This window comes from Schistocerca cancellata, chromosome 1, assembly GCF_023864275.1.
Source record: "Schistocerca cancellata isolate TAMUIC-IGC-003103 chromosome 1, iqSchCanc2.1, whole genome shotgun sequence".
In the NCBI taxonomy this organism is placed as follows: domain Eukaryota; kingdom Metazoa; phylum Arthropoda; class Insecta; order Orthoptera; family Acrididae; genus Schistocerca; species Schistocerca cancellata.
Genome location: NC_064626.1, coordinates 820,079,897 through 820,107,271, shown reverse-complemented (window position 1 = coordinate 820,107,271; position 27,375 = coordinate 820,079,897). Strand labels below are relative to the sequence as shown.

At 40.4% G+C, this 27,375-nt stretch overlaps 1 protein-coding gene across 1 annotated transcript in view; it reads right to left on the bottom strand.

The window, feature by feature from the left end:
* LOC126188321 (WD repeat-containing protein 11-like) overlaps positions 1 to 27,375 on the bottom strand; it is a 209,064-nt gene that overhangs the window by 67,029 nt on the left and 114,660 nt on the right. Inside the window, exons 12-16 of the mRNA XM_049929917.1 lie at positions 22,871 to 23,056; positions 22,685 to 22,793; positions 22,302 to 22,401; positions 22,054 to 22,184; positions 12,891 to 13,112 (exon numbers count right to left, since the gene is read on the bottom strand). Coding sequence (XP_049785874.1) covers positions 12,891 to 13,112; positions 22,054 to 22,184; positions 22,302 to 22,401; positions 22,685 to 22,793; positions 22,871 to 23,056 — 748 coding nt within the window. The remainder of the gene's footprint in view (positions 1 to 12,890; positions 13,113 to 22,053; positions 22,185 to 22,301; positions 22,402 to 22,684; positions 22,794 to 22,870; positions 23,057 to 27,375) is intronic.

Here is a 27,375-nt window from a genome sequence, read left to right as displayed (position 1 = left end):
GGGGAATCCGTCGACAACCCACTGCTCGGCAACATCTGGGTCGAAACACAAAAGTTCGTCCCTATCGAATGCCAGACCAGTACCCATGGGAAGGCGAGACAGTGCATCAGCATTCGCATGTTGAGCCGTCGGCCGGAAATGAATCTCATAATTGAAACGAGACAAGTAGAGAACCCAACGCTGGAGGCGGTGTGCAGACTTGTCGAGAAGTGATGTTGATGGATGAAACAAGGAAACAAGTGGTTTGTGATCCGTAACAAGATGAAATTTGAATCCATAGAGAAAAAAACCAAACTAATGAAGAGCATAAATAATGGCCAAAGCTTCTTTTTCAATTTGAGAATACTTCTGTTGGGCATCCGTGAGCATTTTGGAGGCATAAGAAATGGGTTGTTCAGAGCCGTCAGAAAAACGGTGCGCAAGGACTGCACCAACCCCGTATTGAGAGGCGTCCATGGCACGAACAAGATGTTGGCCAGGTTGATAAGTAGCCAGGCACGGGGCCTGTTTCAGCACAGTCTTTAATTTCTGGAAAGTCGCATCGCATGACGCGGACCAGTGAAAAGGCACGTTTTTATGCAACAGGCGATGCAACGGGTGAGCCACTGACACAGCAGATGGTAAAAACTTGTGATAGTATGCTAATTTCCCAAAGGAGGCCTGCAGTTCCTTAACAGATGTAGGGCGAGAAAGGGCATCGACTGCAGTGACAGTTTGCTGGTTAGGTTAGTGTTGTTTAATGTCCCGGCAACAACAAGGTCATTAGAGACGGAGCGCTAGCTCGGGTTAGGGAAGGATGGGGAAGGAAATCGGCCGTGCCCTTTGAAAGGAACCATCCCGGCATTTGCCTGAAACGATTTAGGGAAATCACGGAAAACCTAAATCAGGATGGCTGGAGACGGGATTGAACGGTCGTCCTCCCGAATGCGAGTCCAGTGTGCTAACCACTGTGCCACCTCGCTCGGTGACAGTTTGCTGAAGCGGATGAATACCATCCCGAGAGAGTTGAAACCCCAAGTATGTGATAGATTGTGATTTATGAAGATTACACTTAAGACCAGCAGTCTGTAAGACATGAAAAAGTGTGCGGAGGTTCTGAAGATGTTCTTCAGTGGTGGAGCCAGTGACAACAATGTCGTCCATTTAATTTATACACCCAGGGGCAGGAAGCAATAATTGTTCCAAGAACTGCTGAAAGAGAGCAGGGGCACTGGCAACCCCGAATGGCAATCGTTGGTATTGATAAGAGGCCGAAAGGACCAGAAACTGCCGGGAAGCAGCGTCGAGAGGAAGTTGATGAGAAGCTTCTGACAGGTCAATTTTAGAAAAATACTGGCCTCCCGCAAGTTTAGTGAACATTTCTTCAGGTCGGGGCATAGGGTAAGTGTCGATGAGGCATTGCACATTTACAGTGGCTTTAAATCGCCACAGAGACGAATATCACCATTGGGCTTAGCAACGACAATGACAGGAGAGGACCACTCACTGGAAGTGACAGGAAGCAAGACCCCTGAAGTAGTGAGATGATCCAGCTCCCATTTTACCCAATCACAAAGGGCCACAGGAATGGGCCGAGCCCAAAAAAATTTAGGCCGAGCAGTGGGTTTGAGCGTGATATGAGCTTCAAAGTCGTTTGCACGGCCTAACCCAGGAGAAAAAAGGAACGAATAGGTCGTCGACAAGGAATCCAATTGAGCATAAGGAATAGCATCAGAGACGATATTGACAGAGTCATCTATGGAGAAACAAAAAACGCGAAGGGCATCGAAACCAAAAAGATTCTCTGCATAACTCTGGTCACTACAAAAAAGGGAACAGTGCGAATGACGGATTTGTAAGATACCTCAGCATCAAATTGTCCCAAGAGAGAAATCTTCTGTTTATTGTATGTCCGCAACTGCCGAGTGACAGGTGATAGGAGTGGTGAACCCAACTGAAGATACGTCTGAGAATTAATGATAGTGGCAGCAGAACCAGTATCCACCTGCATGCGAATCTCTCGACCAAGTATTTGGACAGTGAGGAATAACTTCCCTGATAGGGAAGAAGTACAATGGACAGACAACACAGAAACAGAATCTGTGTCATGTTCATGAACATCATGTATGCGGTCGGATTTGCAAATGGAAGACACATGACCCTTCTTTTTGCAATTGTGACACACAGCCCAACGTTGGGGACAATCCTCGCGTGAATGTTTCGTAAAACACCGCGGACATGAAGGAAGTTGCCGAGGGTTTTGCTGCAGTTTCTTAGAGGGTTGTTTACGGTTAGGCTGACGCTGGGTGTGGGAGCGTACTGCGGCCACGTCGGCCAGCGGGAATGCACCGAATGCGTCGTCAACAGCGCACAGAGGTTGTATTTCCCCGACGTCACCCAACGCCTCTATTTGCGCCCGAGCAGCGCGAGAAATTTCAAAAGACTGCGCGATGGATAGGACTACATCTAGAGTCGGATTCGCCATCTGAAGGGCACGTTGCCGAACTTCTTTGTCGGGTGCCAACCGTATAATAGCATCCCATACCATGGAATCGGCATAGGATTCTTTGTGAATGTCAGTAACAAATAGACACTTTCGACTGAGGCTGTGAAGTTCAGCAGCCCAAGCGTGGTAGGATTGATGCGGTTGTTTTTGACAACGATAAAAGGCAACATGAGAGGCTACCACATGCGTTTGCTTTTGAAAATAGACAGACAGAAGTGAGCACATTTCAGCAAAGGACAAAGACGCAGGATATTTCAAAGGAGCCAATTGCGACAACAACCGATACATTTGAGGTGAAATCCAGGAAAGGAACAGAGACTTACATGTTTGTTCGTCCGTGACAACAAATGCCAAGAAGTGCTGTCGAAGACGTTTTTCATAATCAGACCAGTCTTCCGCCGTCTCATCGTAAGGAGGAAAAGGAGGTATAGGCAACAATGAGAAACACCCCGTATTTGACGTCGCGACAAAATCGCGTATCGCCAATGTTAGAAGCATTTGCTGTTCAATGAGACCTTGCAATAGTTGCTCGGCAGTAGTCATGGAAACCTGTGAGTCAACGATGAAAAGAAAAAATCCAATCCTCATCGCCAATTGTTATAATGTCAAGTTGAACACATATATTTCAAAACGACACAACTCCTATAAGTCACTGAGCAAGTTGACAAAGCAAGACATGTGAACACAGTAACATTCGAATGAGCACTGAGTCCAAGTCTAGCGGCCGCTGGCTGGCCGGCCGCTTAGGTGGCGCGGCTGCTGTATGGCTGGCAGACAGTGCCGCATGTAGAGGACGCGCGTAATTGCGCGGCGGCACTTTGAGTGATCGACGAGTCACAACAGTCGCCTTTTTGCAGTTTCATCAGTTTAAATCTGTAGTTCATAAACAGTAAGTTATGGTTAGAGTCCACATCTGCCCTAAACACTCTTACAGTTTAAAATATAGTTTTGAAATCTTTGTCTTAGCATTACACCATCCATCTGAAACCTTCTAGTGTCCCCCAAGTGTTGCAATGATTAAATCATGTTCTATGCAAAATTCTACCAAGCAGCTTCCTCTTTCATAGATTCTCCCCTATTGCATGTTGTTCTACTATTTTTCCTTCTCTTCCTTTTCCTACTATCAAACTCCAGTCACCCATCACAATTAAATTTTCTTCTCCCTTAACTACATGAATACTTTTGTTTATCTCATCATACATTCTTTCAATCTTTTTATCATCTGAGAAACTACCTAGCATACAAACTTGTACTACTGTAATGGGTGTTGGCTTCATGACTATCTTGGCTACAATAATGTGTTCACAATGCTGTTCATAGTAGCTTAACCACATTCCTATTTTCTTATCTATTATTAAGCTTACTCCCACATTACTGCTATCTGATTTTATGTTGATAACCTTGTACCGACCAGATCAGTTTTCTTCCTAGCACTGTTCTTCACTAATTTGCACTATAACTTCAATCTATACATTATATGTCTTAAATTCCCTAACTTATCTACTCAGTTAAAGGATCTAACATTCCATTCTCCAGTCCAAAGCATGTCAATTTTGTTTTTCCTAATGGCAACATTCTTCTGAGTAGCCCTCATCTGGAGATCCGAGTGGGGAACTTTTTCCTGAGAACAACATCTTTAAGAGCAGCCCTCACCTGGAGAACTACATGGGGGAACCATTTTATTTCCAAAATATTTGACCCACAAGGATGCAATCATCATTAAGTCATACAGTAGAGCAGCATACTACAGGGAAAAAAAACTAACAGCTCTAGTTTTCCATTGCTTTCAGCCATTTGCAGTATCAGCACAGCAAGACCATGTTGGCTAATGATACAAGGCCAGATCAGTCAGTCATCCAGACTGTTCGTCCAGCAATTACTGAAAAGGCTGCTGCCTCTCTTCAGAAAACATGGGTAAATCTGGCCTGTCTACAGACACTGCTCTATTGTAGTGGCACCTACAGTAAAGTTATCAGTACTGTTGAGGTTCACAAGCCACCCACCCCACCTACGCAAGGTCTGTGGTTGATGGGACAATGGGGAGGGGGGTGTGCCAACACTCATAAAGGTAATAAAAAGTGCTAAAATGGTGGAAAATGACAGAAATGTAAGAAACACATCAAATAAAATGGAAGCTGTTTGGGCTATAGTAAAGAAACTGGAAGTACCACAGTAAGAATGCACAGGCTCATGGCTGTAATGTTGAATAAAATGTTATCGGGCTTCGAGTTGTGTCGAGTGGTTAAAATGCCATGAGCTTACAGCCAAGCACTCCTTGGCCATTTACAAGTGGTATGACATACCACTTAACGGCCAAGGAGTGCTTGACTGAAAACTCATGGTATCTTAATCACTTGACACGGCTAGAAGTCTGTGAAGAATTTATTCAGTACAAAAATTAAAATTGATAATCTAAAACTGAATGAAAATCTGTTGAATTACCAAAGGATGTAGCTAATATGTTTAACAGTTATTTTGTAAAGGTTTCAGATAACTCATTCAACAAAATATTTCCCATACACATCACACACACCTGACATAAAAAATTAAGCAGAAACACAATATTTCTCATGACAGTAAATACACAGGAAGTACAGCAATAAATCATGCTATTAAAATCAAAACACTCCTAATATAATTGTGCAAGCACAATCTCTGAACCAGTGACTTGCATGTAAATCTGTCATCCTAAAATGGCAACTTTCCAACAAGCTTAAAAATTGCTCAAGTGAAACCACTTCACAAAAAAAGATAGCTAGTACAGGTGCCAGACAACAGACATGTTTCATTAATGTCTATATTTTGAAAAATTCTAGAAAATATTTTGCTTGAGTAAATATAAAATACCAACAGAATCACAACTTGGCTTTAAAAGAATCCACTCAAACAAAACGACATTTTTTCTTTCTTTTCTATACAAAATGCTACAGGCACTATAGAAACAGGAACATACCTCCAGCATATTGCTAGATTTATCATAGGACTTTGATACATCAATCATGATAATTACACAATAAGATTAAGCATTGGGGAATCAGGGGAGAGGCATGTAACTGGATTAAATCATAAGATTAAGCATTCGTGAATTAGGAGAGAAGCATGAAACTGGATTAAATCATACTTCCATAAAAGAAAACAGATTACAGAGATAATATACAAAGTACATAGCAGTCAACACCCGTGAGTCAAATTCATTAATCGTTAAACATGAAGTCCCCCCCCCCCCCCCCCCCCCCCCCCCCCCCCCCCCCGTTCCATATTGAATTCCCCTCCTGTTGTTACTACATGTAAATGATTTAGATATAAACAGTAGTAACAGAAAACTATATCAATTTTCAGATGCGAACAGCATTGTGATTTCAGTAAGTGCCAAGGAAACCTATGAAAAAACACTATGGCTGTCACAAGGAATATAGCACAGCGTTTTGATGCAAACAGTCTGATTATAAATCTGGAAATAATTATTGCAGTGGACATATTCACTAACCAGTACAGGACATGAGCTAATCCTTGTATTGAAATAAATGGTGAAGCAATTGAAAAAGCAGAGAGTACGAAATTTTGAGTACACAACATAGACAAACGGGATTTACATGTGGACTAAAGAAAACGAAGCAAAACATGTTTCATAATACAAATACTAAGAAACTGTATATTATATTATAATCTTATGAATATAATAGAAGGAAACATTCCACGTGGGAAAAAATATATCTAAAAACAAAGATGATTTGACTTACCAAACGAAAGCGCTGGCAGGTCGATAGACACACAAACAAACACAAACATACACACAAAATTCTAGCTTTCGCAACCAACGGTTGCCTCGTCAGGAAAGAGGGAAGGAGAGGGAAAGACTAAAGGATTTGGGTTTTAAGGGAGGGGGTAAGGAGTCATTCCAATCCTGGGAGCGGAAAGACTTACCTTAGGGGGAAAAAAGGACAGGTATACACTCGCGCGCGCACACACACACACACACACACACACACACACACACACACACACACACACACACACACATATCCACCCACACATATACAGGCACAAGCAGACATATACAGAGGCAAAAGATCATTATGCAGACAACTATTTAGAAAAAATAAGTCTACCACTTTTATTTATTTTATTTATTAACAAACTAGAAAATGTAAATATTATAAAAGAAAAGTTTAACAGGGACAGTCCCTACATCAAATGTAATGAACCTGTACACAATTACCACACACGACAAGTAATTGATGTACAACAAACAAGAATAGCACTAATCCAGAATCAAACTTATAATGCATTGACCCAAATCCACAAAAATTATAAGTGATAGTAACAATTTCAATACAAGTTTGACGGCAATTAACATCCTATTTGTGTAGTGTATTTCTTGCTGAAATTGTATAGAAGTTCATAAATGTTATAATAGTTGAGAAATGGCACATTATCTTTTGTACACTGTGCAGTTCTAGATTTGCAAGGCCAATAAAGAAATATATAACTGGCAAGCTGGTCTAGCTGTTTGTGGCTGCAAACAGCTGACTTGGAGATGACGCATGCCATTAAACTGGACATCTCTACAGACTGTCAAAGTTATATTGGTTACTACACTTCCCTGGCAATAAGGTGTAGTATGATAGCACCTAATTGTCTTGTGTAACAGTAAATAAGACTTCAGCTGGGGTCTGCTATGCAAGAGCATTTGTCTCTAGAGTTGTGAAATAACACAAACTATTGCTTAGTGCCTCATGGATGTGTAACTCACTGATCTCCAACAAAGCTGCTATTCAGAAATGCTTTGTGTAAGACGTTGCATTGATCCTGCTTCCTGCTTCCTTGAAGGCATGGTGTCCCCATAACAGGATATGAGTCATTTCTGTAGGATTTCAGAAATTTAGATCATATTTGACACTATGTGCTAAGCAAACACTGACATCAACTGTATTGCAACTTTCTTAACTTTTCAGTACATGTTTCTGCCGTATTGTATCCTTCACTGCTGTAATCTGGCAGGGCGAAGAGAACTGTTGATACACACTAAATGAATTCCCTGAAGCTGTGTCTGAAACATCTCTATATCATAAATAATTTTTTCTTGTACCACTATATGTATTCCACCAAAGATTTTTTAATGTATTAATGAAATATTTTTACTAATGCATCTTTGTAACAGTTGCGAAGTAAAATCTCCATATGCACAGTATAAGGCACTGGTGCTGACTAGAAAGTTATTACAGCAGTTTTTCTTTTGCTGGTGTTATGCCTTCTACGTTAATAGAGATAATCATTAAGTGTAGCTATAAAAAGGTAAAAAGGAAACAGATGTGGATGATTCTGGTTTAAAAGAATTAGCGATAAATCTCTGATGTTTCCCAGCGTATGCCCAATTGCCCCCCCCCCCCCCTCCTTGATCACAAGTCACTGCAATAGCAGAAGCTTCTCGCATGCTGACTATCTTATTCTATCCATCTAAGGCACAGACTTTGAATCAGTGGAGAACACCTCCATGAATGCCCTTACACAACTTCCCAGATACAACAAAAACCAACTTAATTCAAAATCCTCAAATACACAAGTGTGTGCTTTTCATTTGAGGTACAGGGAAGATAGTCCCAAATTAAAGACAGTATGGTCAAGTGTTAAACTGGAACACTGTGAGACTGGAAAAACAGTGAAAAATTAAGTTTCAGTATAAATACAAATTTGTTGGATAAACACATTCATGAACACTTTTATGAAACGATTTTCATGTGTGATCTTCTCTGCACACATTCTGTTGACCCATCTGGCTTAACTGCTTAGTAAACTCTACATAAATGCTGCATGATGCAATACATTGGACAACTACTGCACAATATAAGAATCTGTGCACACTCAGTCCGCTCTGAAGTCTGCTACTTACTGGTTTATTGGGCTTTCAATGGAGACACTGAGACACAATGGCACAGAAGGTATTACAATAAGTTTCCTCATCACACTCGGTGACATCTTCAATACAGAGAGGTGAAATTTTTGTTTTGGCGAGGTTGGTGGGGGTGAGGGTTGTAAATGCTATCATTTAAGTGCCACAATCTTTTAAAAACTAAAAGACAATGGAAGAATGTTGCACCTGCTGATTTTTGTCAGTTGTGAGTTTCCAAATTTTGTGGAGTCTCACATCTTCTTTCAAATACTTTTAATATAATTCCAATAAAAGCCAGTGCATAAGAATCCACTAGAGAATGAAACACAGCCTGTCTATGTCTGACTGCATATTACACTCTTGATACCACACATTACTTTCACACACATGGCAATTCTGCATAACACATCATCACAACATGCTGGACCTTTGTTGTGCTGCAGAAAAGTGATTTTTGTGTGTGTGTGTGTGTGTGTGTGTGTGTGTGTGTGTGTGTGCGTGCGCGCACGCGCGCGCGCGCATGTTTACTGTAACACAAGGTGTGATTCCTCTTAGCACCCATTTTTATATTGAAATAAGAACTGCAATATTGGAAAAGGCAATAAGGGCACATAAGGCAGTGCACTGTGCACTGTCCTTATCAAAGAATGATGACTGATACTTTTTCACTGTTAAATATTTGATGAGCACTACTAAGACATAGCTTTTCATTACTCACACTGTTAAAAGCATCTACATCTACATCTACATCCATACTCTGCAAGCCACCTGACGGTGTGTGGCGGAGGGGCCTTCAAGTACCTCTATCGGTTCTCCCTTCTATTCCAGTCTCGTATTGCTCGTGGAAAGAAAGATTGTCGGTATGCCTCTATGTGGGCTCTAATCTCTCTGATTTTATCCTCATGGTCTCTTCACGAGATAAACGTAGGAGGGAGCAACATACTGCTTGACTCCTCAGTGAAGGTATGTTCTCGAAACTTCAACAAAAGCCCGTACCGAGCTACTGAGTGTGTCTCCTGCAGTCTTCCACTGGAGTTTATCTATCATCTCCGTAATGCTTTCACGATTACTAAATGATCCTGTAATGAAGCGCGCTGTTCTCCATTGGATCTTCTCTGTCTCTCCTTTCAACCCTATCTGGTACGGATCCCACACTTGTGAGCAATATTCAAGCTGTGGGCAAACAAATGTACTGTAACCTACTTCCTTTGTTTTAGGATTGCATTTCCTTAGGATTCTTCCAATGAATCTCAGTCTGGCATCTGTTTTACCGACGATCTACTTTATATGATCATTCCATTTTAAATCCCTTCTAATGCCTACTCCCAGACAATTTATGGAATTAACTGCTTCGGTCCTATGACACTCCCCTGCGGCACACCCGAAATCACTCTTATTTCGGAAGACTTCTCTCCATTGAGAATGACATGCTGCGTTCACACAACAACTTCAGTTTCAGTTGACCTGTAAGGATTACCCTACACCCATTACCACTACAACTCTTCTTTAAGCTGCAGTCACATCTGTCCACCTTGCGCCTAGACATCACATGCCTGTGCTTCCCCCACAAGCAAGTAGATGCAAGTATGCAGTGCATGCTTCTTTCTTAACAAGTGTGCATGAGTTACTCCATTCACACATAGACAGCAGCATTCAGACTACACAGTGATCAAGCTTCAGTTGTAGGTTAAACACATCTGTAAGAATGGCTGGTGAACAGCAGGTTTCTTTTGTCAGAGTCAGCCAGGCATACTGGAGATGTGCACCAGTGAGGCTGCAGAATAAACATGCCCCCTACAGGCAGGGTGAGGATCACCTAACATTACTTATAAGGCTAATTATACATATTTTATTTATCTTGAAAAACATGTAATGATAATGATGATCCTAAATATGAGAAAACTTCATAATGAGGAAAAAATTAACTTGTAAACTTGTTCATTATGAATGCATATTTTTGCTTAACTTGAAGAGATTGCGAAATGGAGAATTACGAAGTGTGTGAAATGTCAGAATAGTCTGTTGCTTTGATAAATTCAGTTCTATAGATAAGCAAGATGCATTGACAGTTGAAATTTGTGGATCATAGGGGGAAGAGGTTTTTGCAGTATATGGATCTGCAAACATAAAAGAAGTGGCTGCTTGCTAATGAAGAAATGTCATACATTAAATGTCAGGTTACCGATTCCATTTGCAAATAAAAAAGTACTTTATGGAAGCATATTTATGCTACAGAATGGAGGTGGATGTGCTTCTAAGGTTTCTAATTATTTCAGAAGTATATTCTCAAATGTAAATAAGGTGATGACCTTTTGTGAAAATTTGATGTGCTGAGTACAGCAGGGTAAGGGTCTCATCATTTACAGTGTCTACATCATCAGTTATTTTAAGCTTGTGTTTTAGACCTAGATAGCCCTGAGAATTGTACCTTGTTTTTCATCACACCTTTTCCAAAATAAAACCTGGACCTACTGCTACCCAAAATATGGGGCCCCATTTCCTTTCTCTTGTCTCTCTACTATATCGCACCACTGATTACTAAGGAAAATATAAAACACAAAGATTCCATACCAATGGTGGTGATGTTAGCTCCAACACTCGCAATTCTTGCTACTAGGGGCAATTACCCTAGTTCAAAGTGGAGCAGCAAATGGAGAGAACTGCAGACAGGTGCATGACAGGTGCACTTGTCTTTCAGTCTGGGATGGGGAGACTCTTCTGCCTGCACAAGGTGGCCCATGTGCACAAACCAGAGCTGTGCATGCATTTGTCTCAGTGCATGCACCAACTTGCCTCTTTGTGCAATGACCACATGCACCCACTGCACACAGAAAGTTACACAGGTGTAAAGGCACCTTTAAGAAGACAGGGTGGCACAGGTTGGTAACAATGAGCAGCTGGAAGTAGTATATTGGTGATCTGTGGGTGAAGAGAGCCTTCACTACAAATTATTTGTCTCCTCATTTGTACAAAACAAATCAAACAATAATCTCATTTAACTGCCACAATAACTTACAGTTCACAAATTATACAATGGTGAGTCCAGGATGAAACAATAATATCATGAAAAGGACAGATTGCTAGTCACCTTATAGAGGAGACAATGAGTCGCAGACAGGCACAAAGAAAAGCTGCTATACATTTGAGCTTTAGGCCAAAAGTCTTCTTCCAAAATGGAAAACACACACACACACACACACACACACACACACACACACACACACACACACTCACTGTCTCTGGCCACTATGGGTCTAACCACAGCAGCAGGAGACAGTGGTCATGTGTGTTTGAGTTTGTGCTTGTGTGAATGTGTGTGTTTTATATTTCGAATGAAGGCCTTTTGGACAAAAGCTAAGAAATACAGCAGCTTCTTGTCATGCCTATCTGTGACTCAATGTCTCCACTATATGGTGAGTAGCAATCTATCCTTTTCATGATTTTGTTGTTAGTTCACAAATTATGATTTGTGCAGGGAGTATCAGTAGTGAAAAATTACACAATAATAAAAGCAAACACTTTCTATTAAACGTGGGTCCACAAACAAGCTGTCTGAAAGATAACAGTGAATGCGTGGTTATAAGCTGCCACTGATGTCAGTATGAAACATTGTCCCAGTTCATACAAATGCATTTCAAATATAAACTTTTCATTTAAGTCCCCAGATAATTGGGCTCATATTTTGCCTGTGCCCTAACTTAACAATAAATACCATACTATTTCAGTAAGTTATGTGTTCCAATGTACTGTACACTCATACCAATTTAATGATGTGTTCCCATACTGTCAGTGCATTTGGAGGCAATAATCTACTTGTCTGTACTACTGTGAATTATGAATTATTTCAAACACCTCTGGTTCATCTCATAAAACTTGAAAAACCAGTATGCAGTACAGTTCACTGCTCCGGTTCTTCAAACATATTAACAGGAGCCCTGGATGCTTCTTTCCGAGATGACACCTAACAGAAAAATCTAGAGTATTAAGGTCAGGTGATCTTGGAAGCCAACTTACAGGCCCTGATCGACTTGACCAACTTTGAGTGTTAGATGTCATCTTACCTCATTAGCAAAATGTATTGGCACCCCATCATCCAGGTACCATACTTCCCAACCATGGGTCACAGTCAAAATTTGAGCCCAGTTAGATGGGAACTTACTCAAATAGTTTAAATTTTAGAAACAAGTGTTCTAAGTATGGCAAAACATCACACTGAGTTCAGTGGTGGTTGTACCCAAACATTCGCAGTTATCTTTGCAAATGGCTCATTTGCAAAGCCATGTTTATTAGAATGTTTCTGTTTCTATTATCGTATAACCAGTTGCCACTGTTAATGATGATACACTATATTTTCCTTGCTTGTGTAGTGTTTGTATCAGTGTATTTCTGTAATAAATCTAATCAAACAAAGTATGAAATAAAACTGAAATCACAAAAAATATGTTTTACTCATAATTCATCTATTTTCTTGATTTTATATTTATCACTTATATGTTGAATATAATTCCTCATTACCTTTTTTAAGTCAACAATGTCCACTCCATCAGCATATAGAATAAGTAGCTTCAAATTCCCTTTTCCTGGTGCAAATCGCATCTTCTTAATTCCACCACGTCCTGTATGAATATTTTTGGATGTTCGTGCTTTCAGATCCCAAATGTTTAACATACCTTCCATGTCCCCTTGTACTATTTGTTCATTCTTGAATGCAATGCAAGTTACTGCTCCAACACCTGCCTGCATTTATTTTAAACAATTACTGCATGAACTCTCTTTAATCCACATTTAACACTAAGAACAATTTTTACTGTTAATGTAAATTCCTATGCACCAGAACAAAATGTAACAAAAAGACATGTAACGTTGTAGTGGTGCAGATATCATTGTTCTAGCAACTCACTCACGGAATAATTAAAGGCCAAGATTTAGATGCTCAATATGAAAATAGAAAGAAGACTAACATTTTCTTAAAAATGGAATAATTAATCAATTACTTTAGAAATGCAAAGAGCATACAACACAACAAGACAAGAAACCTGCCTTCAGTTTCTGTAAATTGCATCCAAGACATACAAAGACAAAAACAGATGGAGTTGGCTTTGAATCATACGTAAACACATCTATTTGATCTTGTGGCGCAGGACCGCTTCCCATGCACACACATTACCACAACAGAACTTCAGCTGTCAATCAAGCGAAGTTTTAACACTATTGCAGGGACTGAAATATTTGTTATCCCAATGCTCACACATTTTCCATCAGAACCATCAAGCCTACTACAAATCCCAAAGTAACTTGGTTTATGGAATCTCTTCTTCAATGTGGATCTCACAAATTATTGTGTCTACACTGGAATAGAGAAAGATTGCAGTCACACCCCATCTTACAAGTCTAGTTCCTTAAGTTACTACCCATTAGAGAACCTCTGGATTGTTAAAAAAAAAGAGACAGAAATTTTGGCTGGAATATACCAACTAACTGCACCAGTCTCAAAACAGCTTCAGAAAAGAAAGGGGTCTTTTGATTAGCAAGAAACATTGACAACTGACATTGCAGATAGGTTTATCCACAAAGGCCCATACTTGGCAGGGGTTTACATCTTGCAAATATGTTATCCTGTATAAGCCACTGGAGTCAATTTATCAATCACTAAATTTGACAAAATACTGCTGAGTTAGAATCTGTATTGCAGCAATGTCTTCAACACAGAAAAATGCTACGTACATGCAAGCAACGAAATAGCATCTCCAAACTGAGCATCAGTACCTGGTAGACTAGTTTATGTAGCAGTAAATCTAAACTCTGGAGATCCCAACTGCACACAAATTAGCAGACCTACAGGAGTTTCTTTGTACAAACTATATTAAAACACAAATTGTGCTGCTAAACAGCAACCTCTAGTTAACAAGAATGCTTCCTTACTGATCAATGCTCATGGCACAATAAAACTTCACAATTTCTTTTCCCCAGACACTTGTTTCCTGAAATATCCACATGGTTTCCGGACATGAAATATCAAACAGAAATGACATTTTCATTACAAATCTGCAAATTTTGTAGTCAGATGCAAAATAACTGATCAACCTTTTGTTCTGATCTCAAAGCAGAATGGTCACACTCTCTCCCTCAGAACATGCCAGTCAGACATGTAATGGCCATTATACAAAAACTCTAGTTTGTTACGCCACAAGGACAGAACAGTGTACTATTGATTTAAACACAACACATACACACAAAATAAAAACACAATGAAGTTTTGGAACTGGCAGGGGACACTCATCATGATATTCCAAAGCATTGACATGTTTTGAAGATAGTTTGCTTCAAATTATGAAACATTTGTTAAGATGACATTGGTGTTTTGATGACCATATTAAAGAGGGGATTATTTCTTAGACATTAAGCATGTGTAACAAAACAGCAGTAGATATGACAGTTGCTCTGCAAATTACTTACCATTCAAAACCTCTCAAACCTATCTCAAAACAATATAATAACTTACATAACTGTATGTATACTGGCAGTGGCATGCCTCTTTAACCTGCCAAAACTGCTTTCCTGTTGTCAATACCTTTCTATTAATATTGTTGTAACACATTCTCAGTTTAGCTTCCTGTAATGACGAAGTCTGAGGGATGGAGCACAAGCTCAGATAGGTGAAGGAAATCAACCATGCCCTTTCAAGGGAACCATTCTGGCAGTTGCCTTAAGTAACTTAGGAAAATCGTGGAAAATTTACATCTGGATGACCGGTTGAGGATTTAAACTCTCATCTCCCCAAATATAGCTCCAAATGGGCAATAATCAATTTTTGATGATATAATGTGATTGTATGAAAAAGAAAATCTACTTAGTAAGTGGTGGCAGGAGAAAACCGCCCCCCCCCCCCCCCCACACACACACAAATCGTCCCCAACAATCAGTCTTTCCTTTTCATCCCATCTGGAAAGTCTCTCCTGACCTGTAGTTCTGGGTGACTTCTGATCTGTATCCCTTTTCCCAAACCTCTCCAGTCCTTTTCCCTTCACCCCTCTTGTGTAATAAAAAAGAGTAGCACACGTCTTGACTGCACAGCTTTTAAGTGTTACTGAGGAAAATATGCTGCAGGGCTCTTCACTAAAGGCCACTGAACTACTGTAAAAACATTTGTGTGATCCATTAGAATTGATCAGTACCCATCCACCTTCAATTCTTTACAGAAATGAACTGCCACATGTCAAACAGCTTCACATATCTGATTATTTTACAAACGAGTTAGTGTGTTAAATATTGGATGATAAGCACGTGAAATCTTTATGGTTCAAGATGCAAAACCCTAATTATCAAACAATGGAAGATCCAGGATGGAAAGTAACAATATTATCAAAAGGACAGTTGCTACTGATGATATAGCGGAGACGCTGAGTTGCAGACAGGCACAACAAAAAGACTGTCACAAAATAAGCTTTCAACCAACAAGGTCTTTGTCAAAAATGGATGACACACACACACACACACACACACACACACACACACACACACACACAAAGTGCAACACACACACACCATGACCACAGTCTGTGGCTGCTGAAGCCACACTATGAGCAGCAGCAGATCATGATGGGAGAGGCAACTGAGTGGGGGTAAGGAAGAGTCTGGGGTGAGGAGGGGTAGGTACAGCAGGGTAGGGGTGGAGGATGATGAGTGCTGCCGGGGAACGTGCAGGAACCAGGTGGAGAGAGGGTATGGCAGCTTGGTGCAGTTATGAGTTTAGATGGAGAGGTGGGGAGGGCATAGCAGAAAAGGAGAGAAGTAGAAAGTGTGTGGGTGGAATAGAAGGCTGTGTAGTGCTGGAATGGGAACAGGGAAGGGGCTGATGGGTGAGGACAATGACTAATGAAGGTTGAGGCCAGGAGAGTTATGGGAACGCAGGATACATTGCAGGGAGGGTTCCCACCTGCGCAATTCATAAAAGCTGGTGTTGGTGGGAAGGATCCATATGGCACAGGCTGTGAAGCAGTTATTGAAATAAAGACTGTGTTAGGCAGCGTGCTCAACAACAGGGTGGTCCAATTGTTTCTTGGCCACAGTTTGTTGGTGACCATTCATGCAGACAGAGAGCTTGTTGGTTGTCATGCCCACATACAATGCACCATAGTGGTTGCGGCTTAGCTTGTAGATCATGTGACTGGTTTCAAATGTAGCTCTGTCTTTGATGGGATAGGAGCTGTTTGTGACCGGACTGGAGCAGTTGGTGGTGGGAGGATGTATGGGGCAGGTCTTGCATCTAGGCCTATTACACATCCTATTCCAACCCACTAATGGGCCAACTAGAGAAATCCTTCCTAAACACCCAGAATCCTAAACCCCTCACCTGATTTAGATTCACTGATGACATTTTTGTGATCTGGATCAAGGGTGAGGACACCCTATCCACATTCCTCAACAGCTGCTCACCCATTCACTTCATCTGCTCCTACTCAACCCAACGAGCCACCTTTCTAGATGTTTACCTCCACCTCAAAGATGACTACATTGCTACCTATGTCTTCATCAAACCTACTAACCACCATCAATACCTCCACAGATGCCACCTGTTCCATACCAAGAAGTCCCTCCATATAGCCTAGCCACATGTGGTCATTGCATCTACAGTGACAAGGGATCTCTCTCGAAATATACTGAGGGTCTCACTGAGGCCTTTATAGACCGTAATTATCCTACCAACCATGTACAAAAACAAATCTCCCATGCCTTATCTTTCAAGTCACCCACCACCTTTTAAAGTCTCACAGTCCGTCCACATAGGAGTTTTCCCTTTTAACTTAGTACCATCCAGGACTGGAGCAACTGAATTACATTCTCTGGCAGGGTTTCAACTACAGGGTGTCTACATGGCCACGGAAAAAAAAATCCCGAATTTTTCCCGGATTTCCCAGTTAAAAATACATTTTCTCCAGGGCGAAAATACACTTTTTCCGTGTTAAGTCACTGTATACTATTCCTTGGTACTATAAAACTCATCAATCCTTTGAATGTTTATGGTTTTATATACCGACGTAGAATTTCCCGCCACTTTAGAAAACGAAACTCAGGGAGGGAAAAAACACGTTTTGAAACACCTTTGATGTGCAGCGATATGTACGCTGCATATTTTCATATTACAAAGGTATAAATTCGAATTCCACCAAATACCCCATGTTACTTTCCGAAGCATTGAAATCGAGATTTTGATGGGCTTTTGTAAGCCACTCATAACTCATGTCACGTGATGTCGCCAGCTGATGACAGCATAGGACACGTGATGTAGTCAGCCAATAGCAAGATCACTCTTCAGTAGCACGAAAACACAAATAAGAAAAGTTAATGGTTTACATTAATATACATAGCATTCACATATAATGTTGGTCTCGAAGATTAATAAGCTGGAAGAGAAGCTAAGCTTCCACATATAATGTTGATCTTTTCTGCGCATGATAAACTTTAAGATACATTACACAAATGAGCCAGTAAAATTTTTAATAACGACGTAAATGTCTGATCTTCTGGGCTCAAAATTCTTCTAAATGGCCGCCCTCAAAGATTTGATTTTTAAATGAGGGTCAAACGCTTTGTTATTTAAGAAATTCATCGTACATTCTCGCACATAGTTCATTTTGTGTAAAAGGAAATTTCCTTTTAATGAATGTAATGCTTTTCAAACCATCATTTGCAATATTTTTCCGCTACCCGTTAGAAATAAGTTCATTTCAGCAGTTGCAAGAGAGCGCCAGATAACAGGTGTCACCGCGCGATGACGCAGGAAGGCCATATGTTCGTACGTGTAAAACATTAAAAAATCTTACATTATGTCATAAAAGAAACAAGACATCAAAGTATACTTCAAGAGCATCGGAATTTCGTAAAATGCATAATTCGGCTTAAAGTGCACATTCGTGTGTCTACATATGGATGTAAATTTTTTTGGAGTACCAGTATTGTATTATCTCATGTTTGGTTCTTTATTATGGCATAATGTCATACGTGCACTTAATCAGTGAACAGTTGAAACCAGCCAACAGTGTGAAATTCAACAGTTCATTTCAAATAAACTGACTGTCTCAGCAGGAAAGATTAATAAAAGCCAAATCTCTTTAGCAAACTGACAAAGATAACTTCATCGTTCTGCAAGGCAATTAATGCTTGACTGTCAGGAAGGTGGAAATAATATCTGAAACTAATAACGTATTTTAGCCTTCTGTAATCATGCAAACATATTTTAATTCATTTGACATCTCCCGTCACAAAAATCCGTTTTATCATTTAACGTGAGAGCAATAGAGGAAAGAGGAAACAACAAAAATACTGAACGTAAACACAGGTCACGTGGAGACGACCTATCTTCCCACCTCACCTCCGACTGCTCTGTGCATCAGGCCCGGATTTACTACCTGTATAATTCCGAACCGGGGCAATATTAGGTAGTGGCGCCCAGCCACACTTCTGTAACCAGAAGCGGGAGAAAGTACTACTCATGTGCGACTCAACTACGCATGCACAAGAGCCCGCCCACAACTGCTCAAAGGAATCTCATTTAAACAGTTGTCACGTCACGCTCATCGGAAGCAGTTTGTTGTTATGAAGCATTGCATAGTCCTCCAAAAGCCTTTCACACATTTTGCTGTTGGCAGACACTTGTATGAGCATTGTGTTTTGTTGTTGTATACGGCACATTTCCTTTGCAACTTACGTCTTTTTTACTTCTCTCTCTCTCTCTCTCTCTCTCTCTCTCTCTCTCTCTCTCTCTCTCATTCATGTTTCATTGCTGCAGTGTTATTCTGCTGTAGTGGGGTACAGTAATATCCTTTGTTAGAGTATTGGTTCTTACCACTCAAAACCACAAAAATTTAACTGAAAACTAAAACACTGAAAAATTCCCGGGTTTTTCCTGGTTTTTTCCCGGATGAAAAAATTCCCGGGTTTTTCTCGGATCTCCCGGTTGTCCCGGGTCGTATACACCCTCAACTACCTCTTGTGTCCTGAAATGAGAAATGTCCTGCCCACTTTCCTTCCCACCCCTCCCACAATGATATTCCACCACTTCGCCGAACATACACAATGTACTCGTCTGTCCCTACACAACCGCTGCTCCCAACCCCTTACCTCATGGCTCATATCCCTGTAATAGACCTAGATGCAAAACCTGTCCCATACATCCTCCCACCACCATCTACTCCACTTCAGTCACAAACATCACCTATCCATCAAAGGCAGGACCACATGTGAAACCAGCCATGTCATCTACAAACTAAGCTGCAACCACCATGCTGCATTCTATGTAAGCATGACAAGCAACAAGCTGTCTGTCCACATGAATGGCCACCAACAAACTGTGGCAAGAAATAACTGGACCACCCTGCTGCTGAGCATACCAACCAACATGACATAGTTCATTTCAATGACTGCTTCACAGCCTGTGCCATATGGATCCTTCCCACCAACACCAGCATTTCTGAATTGCAGAGGTGAGAACTCTCCCTGCAATATACCCTACATTCCCATAACTTTCCTGGTCTTCACCTTCATTAGTCATTGTCCTCACCCATCTGTCCCCTCCCTGTTCCCACTCCGGCACTACACAGCCCTCTATTCCACCTATGCACGTTTTACTTCTTTCCTTTTCCACTAGCCCCCTCCCCACCACCATCTCTGCCCTGCTCTCCGTCTAAGCTCCTGACTGCACCTAATTGCCCTACCCTCTCTCCACTTTGTCCCTGCATGCTCCCCAGCAGCACTCACTGTCCATCACTCATACCCTGCCATCCCTACCCCTCCCTTCCCCAGCCTCCTCCTTACCCCCACACAGTTGCCTCTCCTATCATGCACTGCTGCTGCTGCTGCTCATAGTGTGGTTTCAGCTGCCACAGACTGTGGTCATGGGTGTGTGAGTTGCGTTTGCTTGAGTGTTTGTGTTCACGTGCGCGCTCTGATAGACAAAGTTGATGGATGTCCTACAGTTGGATATCGTGCCAAGCTTCATCCAGCTGGCACATTATAGCTTCAAAATCCTATGCTCATTGGAGGACCCTCCCTGTAATGCTCCAAACATTCTCAGTTTGGGACAGATCTAGCAACCTTGATGGCCAAAATGGAGTTTGGTAAGTATGAAGACAAGCCGTAGAAACCCTCACGATCATTGTCATGTTGAAATGTAAGCTTAGGATGGCTTGGCAGGAAGAGCAAAAAAACAGGGCGTAGCATATCATTCACATACTGCCACGCTGTAAGGGTGCCACAGAAGACAACCAAAGAGGTCCTGCTATAAAAAGAAATTGCACCCCAGATCATCATTCCTGGATGTCAGGCGATATGATTGGCAACATTCAGGTTGGTATCCCACTGCTGCCTGAATCATCTCCAGGCAAGTCTTTGGCCTGGAATCTCATTGACTGGAGTACAATTGGATTCAGTGATGAGTCCTGTCTTTGAACTGAGCCCCAACAACTAGTGATGAAATGTCTGGATATGCCCCAGACAACAGTGGAATACCAACCTGACTGCCGCCCACCATATGGCACGGAGACCAGGACGGAGGGTCTGTGGTGTCATTTCACTTCATAGCAGGACCCCTTTAGTTGCACTAAAAAAGTGTGTGAATTCCTAAGGGACCAAACTGCTGAGGTCATTGATCCCTAGATTTACAGTCTACTTAACCTAACTTATGCTAAGAACACCACACACACCCATGCCTGAGGGACTCGAACCTCCAGCGGAAGGGGCCACGCAATCCGTGATGTGGCACCTCTAGCTGCACGGCCACTCCGCGTGGCTAGTTGTCATCCATGGAACTATTACAGCACAGTGGTACATCAACAATATTCTATGCCTTGATTTGTTGCCCTTCATGGAAAATCAATCAGGGCTTATAGTTCAGCAATAATGTCCATCCCAAAACGCCTAGAATTTCTAGTGCTTGTCTTCATGCTTGCCAAACCCTACCTTAGCCAGCAAGTTGCCGGATCTCTCCCCAATTGAGAATGTTTGGAGCATTATGGGCAGAGCCCTACAACCAGCTCAGGATTTTGATGCTCTAACTCCAACTGGACAGAATTTGGCATGACATCTCTCAGCAGGACATCCAACAACCCATCACACTATGCCAACCCAAATAACTGCTTGCATAAGGGCCTGAGGTGGGCCAATATGTTTCTGACTTTCTAAATTTGTGAAGCTCTTTCTCCTGAATAAATCATCTATTTTTGCTGAAACTGTAATCACTTGTTGTCTGTACATGTACATCACATCTACCAATTTCCAAGCCATTCAAATTATTTCTTCGTAGTGAATCTTTTTCTTAATAGAGTGTACAGAACATTTCAACAACATATGCCATTAATAAGGGAGCAGAAGGGAAGGACAACAGTCAGGCATTTTCTTTACAATAGTTGAAAATTGCCACAAGTAATATCATACAGATCAGAATAAGCATCCCATGTATTTCAAATAACCAGCACTTGACTTCCCTACCAGTGAAAATTTTACTATGTGAACAATTAAGCAGGTAATATCTCTGCTGCTTACTCTACGTAATTCTGAAAAACAGCATATATACTAAGATAAAATACAGCAGCCATTACAGTAACTGTTCTCATGTTGCAGTGACAAATTAGCACCAGTTAATCAACTTAAAATAATCAACGCTTAGAGCATGTACAAGTACCTCAGGAGGTATTTTAATCCCATCTCTGACACCATTGCCTTCCACAGAAAAATGGTACAGCTGGCTGTCAGAATCACTGAAGACAAAATGTTCTCTTGCTACCAGTTGTTTGTCAGAAGTTTCACCACGATCTATAAAATGTTATAACCAGGTTGTGATCTGTTCTTTTTGCAAATATTTCTTTTCTGAAGTGGTGATTCACATAAATGACTATCAGGTACAACAAAATAAATGCTGTAATTTATTACCTGGACCACTTGCTAAATTTGTAGGTTCAGTTTGCTCTTTTTCTTCAATATGTGCTAATTTCTTTTTTAACGACTTCAGGTTGTGAACAGGTGACCACTCCTGAAAAACAAGTCATACATTTATTTAGTAATAGACGCTCAGTGATTGTAGCTCACTATGGGAAATAAGTGTGTCAACTTTTATGTGCCTTTATTTAAAATGTTAATATACTTGCATCAACAGGAAATCTATGATGTCCAAAGCCACACCACCACTAATTAGACAAGCATCAAAATGTAATTTGCAGAAAATATAAACCTAAAAAGAAATAGCTATGCAGAAAAAGGAATTGCTCAGCAGAAGTCCTTGTGTAATACTGCATGACAAAACCAAATATACTCACCAAAGCAGTTACAGTTGGAAATTTCTTTGGCATTGTGCGAAGCATGCATAGATTTCTTAAGTCCCACAGTTCAAATGGACCATCTTTCAGAATCACGATGAAGTACTGCCTGCCCAGACATAAAACATAGTGTAAACATAAAATGACAAATGATAAAATAGTAGTATTGTATTAATGCAAACTTACTTTAGTGGAGATACTTTAACAATGTCTATTGGTGTTTCTGTACTTCCTTTATCATTCCGAAGTGAAATGGAGTTTCCTGTCAGTGTGTCTGTAAGGAAAAGCTCATTGCGTACAGTATTGGATGACCCACTTGGAGTGGTATATGCGTATGTCAAAAAGCTTGTTAAGTTTGTCCATTCTATACCCCTGAAAAATAAATAAATAAATACATACAAACATAAATAATGGAATATGAGCTACAGTAAAAATCAGGTTTTGCAGCTTTAAGCTGAAGACATAAAGGAATAATGCACATACATGTGTAAATTACATAATGACAGATATTCAAAATATACTTGGGTCATTGATCAAGAAAACATTTATTACCTCTATTTGAAAGTATACTTCTAATACAGATTTTTTTATTAAACTCTCTGAGAAGAAACAATGTTCTGTTGTCCATTTTAGTGCAACAAATAATATTTTCTGTAATTGATACTAACAAAGAGATAGAGGGGCTGACCAGTACTTACCTCAGCTCAGTACAGGCGATAGATACACAAAACAGAACAGAAAATTTACATTTCTAGCTTTCGGAACTTTGTTCCTTCATCAGGGAGGAGAGACAGGGAAAAAAGGGAAGAAGGGAAAGTGGATTCAGTTACTCACAACCCAGGTTATGAAGCAACAAGGAACGGTAAACAGGGAGGGTAGCAAGGATGGAGGCATGGTTGTCAGAGGGAAGCCAAAGATATTCTACTGTTAAGTACTGTGCCAGCTTCAAACCAAAGAGGATGCATACAGAAGTAGAGGGGTATATAGTATAAAGATAAACACAACTATGTAGGATGAAAAGATGCGTGAATGGCTAAGGAGGAGAGGGAAAAGGGAGAAGACTGAAGAGTAAACGGGAGTGAGGTTGATTAACGTAGGTTCAGTCCAGAGGGATGGTGGGGTGAAAGGATGTGTTGGATTGCAAGTTCCCATCTCCGCAGTTACGAGGGACTGGTGTTGGGTGAGAGAAGCCAAATGGCATGCACATTGTAGCAGGTTCCTAAGTCGCTAGAATTATGCTGGACGGCATGCTCCGCTACTGAGTATTGGACATCTCCTAGGCAGACAGTTCGTCTGTGCCCGTTCATGCGCTCAGCCAGTTTAGTTGTCATCATACCGATGTAAAAGGCTGTGCAGTGCAGGCATGTCAGCTCATAAATGACACGTGTTGTTTCACATGTGGCCCTGCCTTGAATTGTGTATGTTTTACCAGTAGCGGGGCTGGAGTAGGTGGTTGTGGGGGGATGCATGGGGCAGGTTTTGCAGCGGGGTCGGTTACAGGGGTAGGAACCGCTGGGTAGAGAAGGTGGTCTGGGAATATTTTAGGGTTTGACTAGGATGTTAGGGAGGTTAGGGGGGCGGCGAAAGGCAACTCTGGGTGGTGAGGGGAGAATATTGTCAAGGGATGATCTCATTTCAGGACTTGACTTGAGAAAGTCATATCCCTGGCAGAGTAATTTGTTGTGGTTTATTGTTGTAAATTGTGGTTAAAAGATGGGTTAACTCGGACACAGATTTGATGCAGAATCTGACAGGGATTCTATTGGGTGCTGAAGCTTTGTTCAGTTTTAGCGATTTCAGTTGTTGCTCAACACAACTGACACTAATAACTATATCACTTATTTTTGTGTGGTGTGAGAATTAAATTGGTTCAATATGCTTTGATTTTCATTTGTAAAGGAACATTTAAAACTAAGAGTTCATTGTTTCTACTTTCACTTTGCTACCCTCAATTTCAGTTCCTGTCTTGTCCATGCATGTGTGGGCACTAAAGTGGGTACCACTAACAGCCTTTATGCATGGACAGAAACTACAGCAAGTGTCAGCAATCTTTTGGCACCTGTGGACCTCATTGTAATATTCTTATTATCATTTTTGCTCCACATGTTTCTGATTCAATAAATTAGAGGTGTTGAATAATGATCAAATTAAAATGCAACTTTTTGAGCCTTTATAGCTCTGTAGAAGAGAGAATTCACATGTATGTGTTAGAGTTATTACAATTTACAGAAAAAATCAAACTGGACTTGGAAGTTTGGAATGAAAGTTTGTTTGTATTGTTTGGTAGATTAAATTTTAAGTACATGTTCCTTGAAGTATTATTCTTTTAACCACAATTTACAACAATAAACCATTCCCATAAGTTAAAAAAATGGATAGGTCACACAGTCTATAAGAATGGTAGCAGAAATGATTCACAAAACTACTGCCCAACTTCTTCGACATCCATTTTTTGTAGAGACTTAGAACACATTCTTAAGCTCAAAGTTAAAGAGTTATCTCTAACAGAATGACTTCTTCCATGCCAACCAGCACGGATTCGGAAAACATCAATTATGTGAATCTTAACTCTCACTTTTTCCACATGACATCCTGAAAGCTACGGATCAAGGCTGTCAGGTAAATGCGGTATATCTACATTTCTGAAAAGCATTTGACACAGTGTCACACCTACACTCATTATAAAATGATGATCATACGTGTATGTGGTATCCAGCAAAATTTGTGATTGGACTGTGGATTTTTTGGTAGGAAGGAGAGTCATCAACAGAAGCAGAAGTAACTTGGGGTGTGCCACAGGGAAGCGTATTGGGACCATTAATGTTCATGTTATATATTAATGACATTGCAGACAATATTAACAGTAACCTCACACTTTTTGCAGCTGATACAGTTATCTATACTGATGTAATGTCTAACAAAGCTGCTGACAGGATTTTGAAGAGCTGCAAAGAGTGGCAATTTGCTTTAAATTTTCAGAAATGTAAAAATCACATAGGCTCATGTAGGTAAAGCAGGTGGAAGACTTCATTCAATGGTAGAATACTAGGGAAATGCAATCAGTCTACAAAGCACATTACTTACAAAATACTAGTGCACCCATCCTACACTACAGCTCAAGTGTGTGGGACCCATACCAAATAGGACTAACATGGGATATTCAATGTATACGGAAAAGAGTATCATGAGTAGTCACAGGTTTGTTTGACTTATGAGAGAATGTCATTGAGCTGCTGAAAGAACTTAACTGGAAGACACTGAAAGATAGACACAAACTATCCCAAGGATGTCTACTAACAAAGCTTCAAGAACCAGCTTTAAATGACAAACCTAGGAATATAACACAACCCCCTACAATTCGCTCCTGTAGAAGACTGTGACTAGAAGATCAGATTAATTATAGCACACACAGAGGCATTTAAACAGTCACTCTTCCTACACTCCATACATTAATGGAAAAAGAAGAAGCCTTAATAAATGATACAATGGCAAAGTACCGTCTCTCACGCACTTCACAGTGGTTTGCAGAGTTTGGATGTATTTGTAAATGTAGTATCAATATTCACTGGGGTATAGAACCAGAGCTGGGGTAAGTTCTATTGCAGAAACTTATTTCCTATGTAGGTAATACACTCCTTATTTGAATACCAAACAATGAAATTAATACATTAGTGATACAGACATTTTAGATTGTGGCAGTGCTTGAAGTGTCATTTTTAACAGTGCCTTTTTTGCTTTAAAAATATATGTAGGATGGTAAGAGCTATTTCTTGACTCTGTGGGCTTCATCAAAACCTAAAGGACAAATCATTACCACAAAGTACAAAATACAATGTGTCGATAATGCCTTGCTATCATTTAAAAAAATTATCACTACAAAACTATTAGAGAAAGACAACTATGGTTTGTCATAAAACATTTAACAGCTTTCAAAGATTTTTTTTAAACTTTTTCCTTTGTTGTAGATTTGTCTTTCAGTGCATCAAAATGGCGACACACTAGGAGATGGCACAACGCATCATCTGGTATGCAGAATTCTAATCTGTGACACTGGAACTGCGGAATTTACAACACTAGTATGGGAGAGTATCACAGGCAAAAATAAGCATAATGCAGTGGTTAAAAATTTTTAGAGACAGACAGTTCAAAGACATTCTTGAAAGTGGACATCACTCTGTGTCCCAAGCATGTGTTAAAGTGCAGGCTGCATTTTAATGTAGTTCCAAGAAGTCAATTCATTGTACATCCCAAAAATTGCAGGAAGCACTATCAACTATCCATACAATGTTACGTAAGTGGTTCTGCGTTTCTGCGTAGAAAGTGCATATGGTCCAAGCACTGAAGTCAAATAAATGTCTATTGTACACAAATATTTCATGCACGGCAAATTTTGAAGCATTTCTAAGGGATTTTCTAAGTGTTTTCAATGAAATGTTTCCACAAAAACTTATTTTAATAAAATGACAAAATTAAAATGGATCACTAAAGGTATAAAAATCTCCAGTGCTAAGAAAAGGCAGCTACATAAGGAACTAAGACATAATAAAAAAATTGAATTTATTGAATATGTTAAACGATACGAAAGTACAGTTAAGAAAGTTGTCAAAGCAGCAGAGCAAATGACAAATAATAAATTAATCTTAAAACATGAGAATAAATCAAAGGCAGTGTGGTCAGTTGTAAAACGTGAA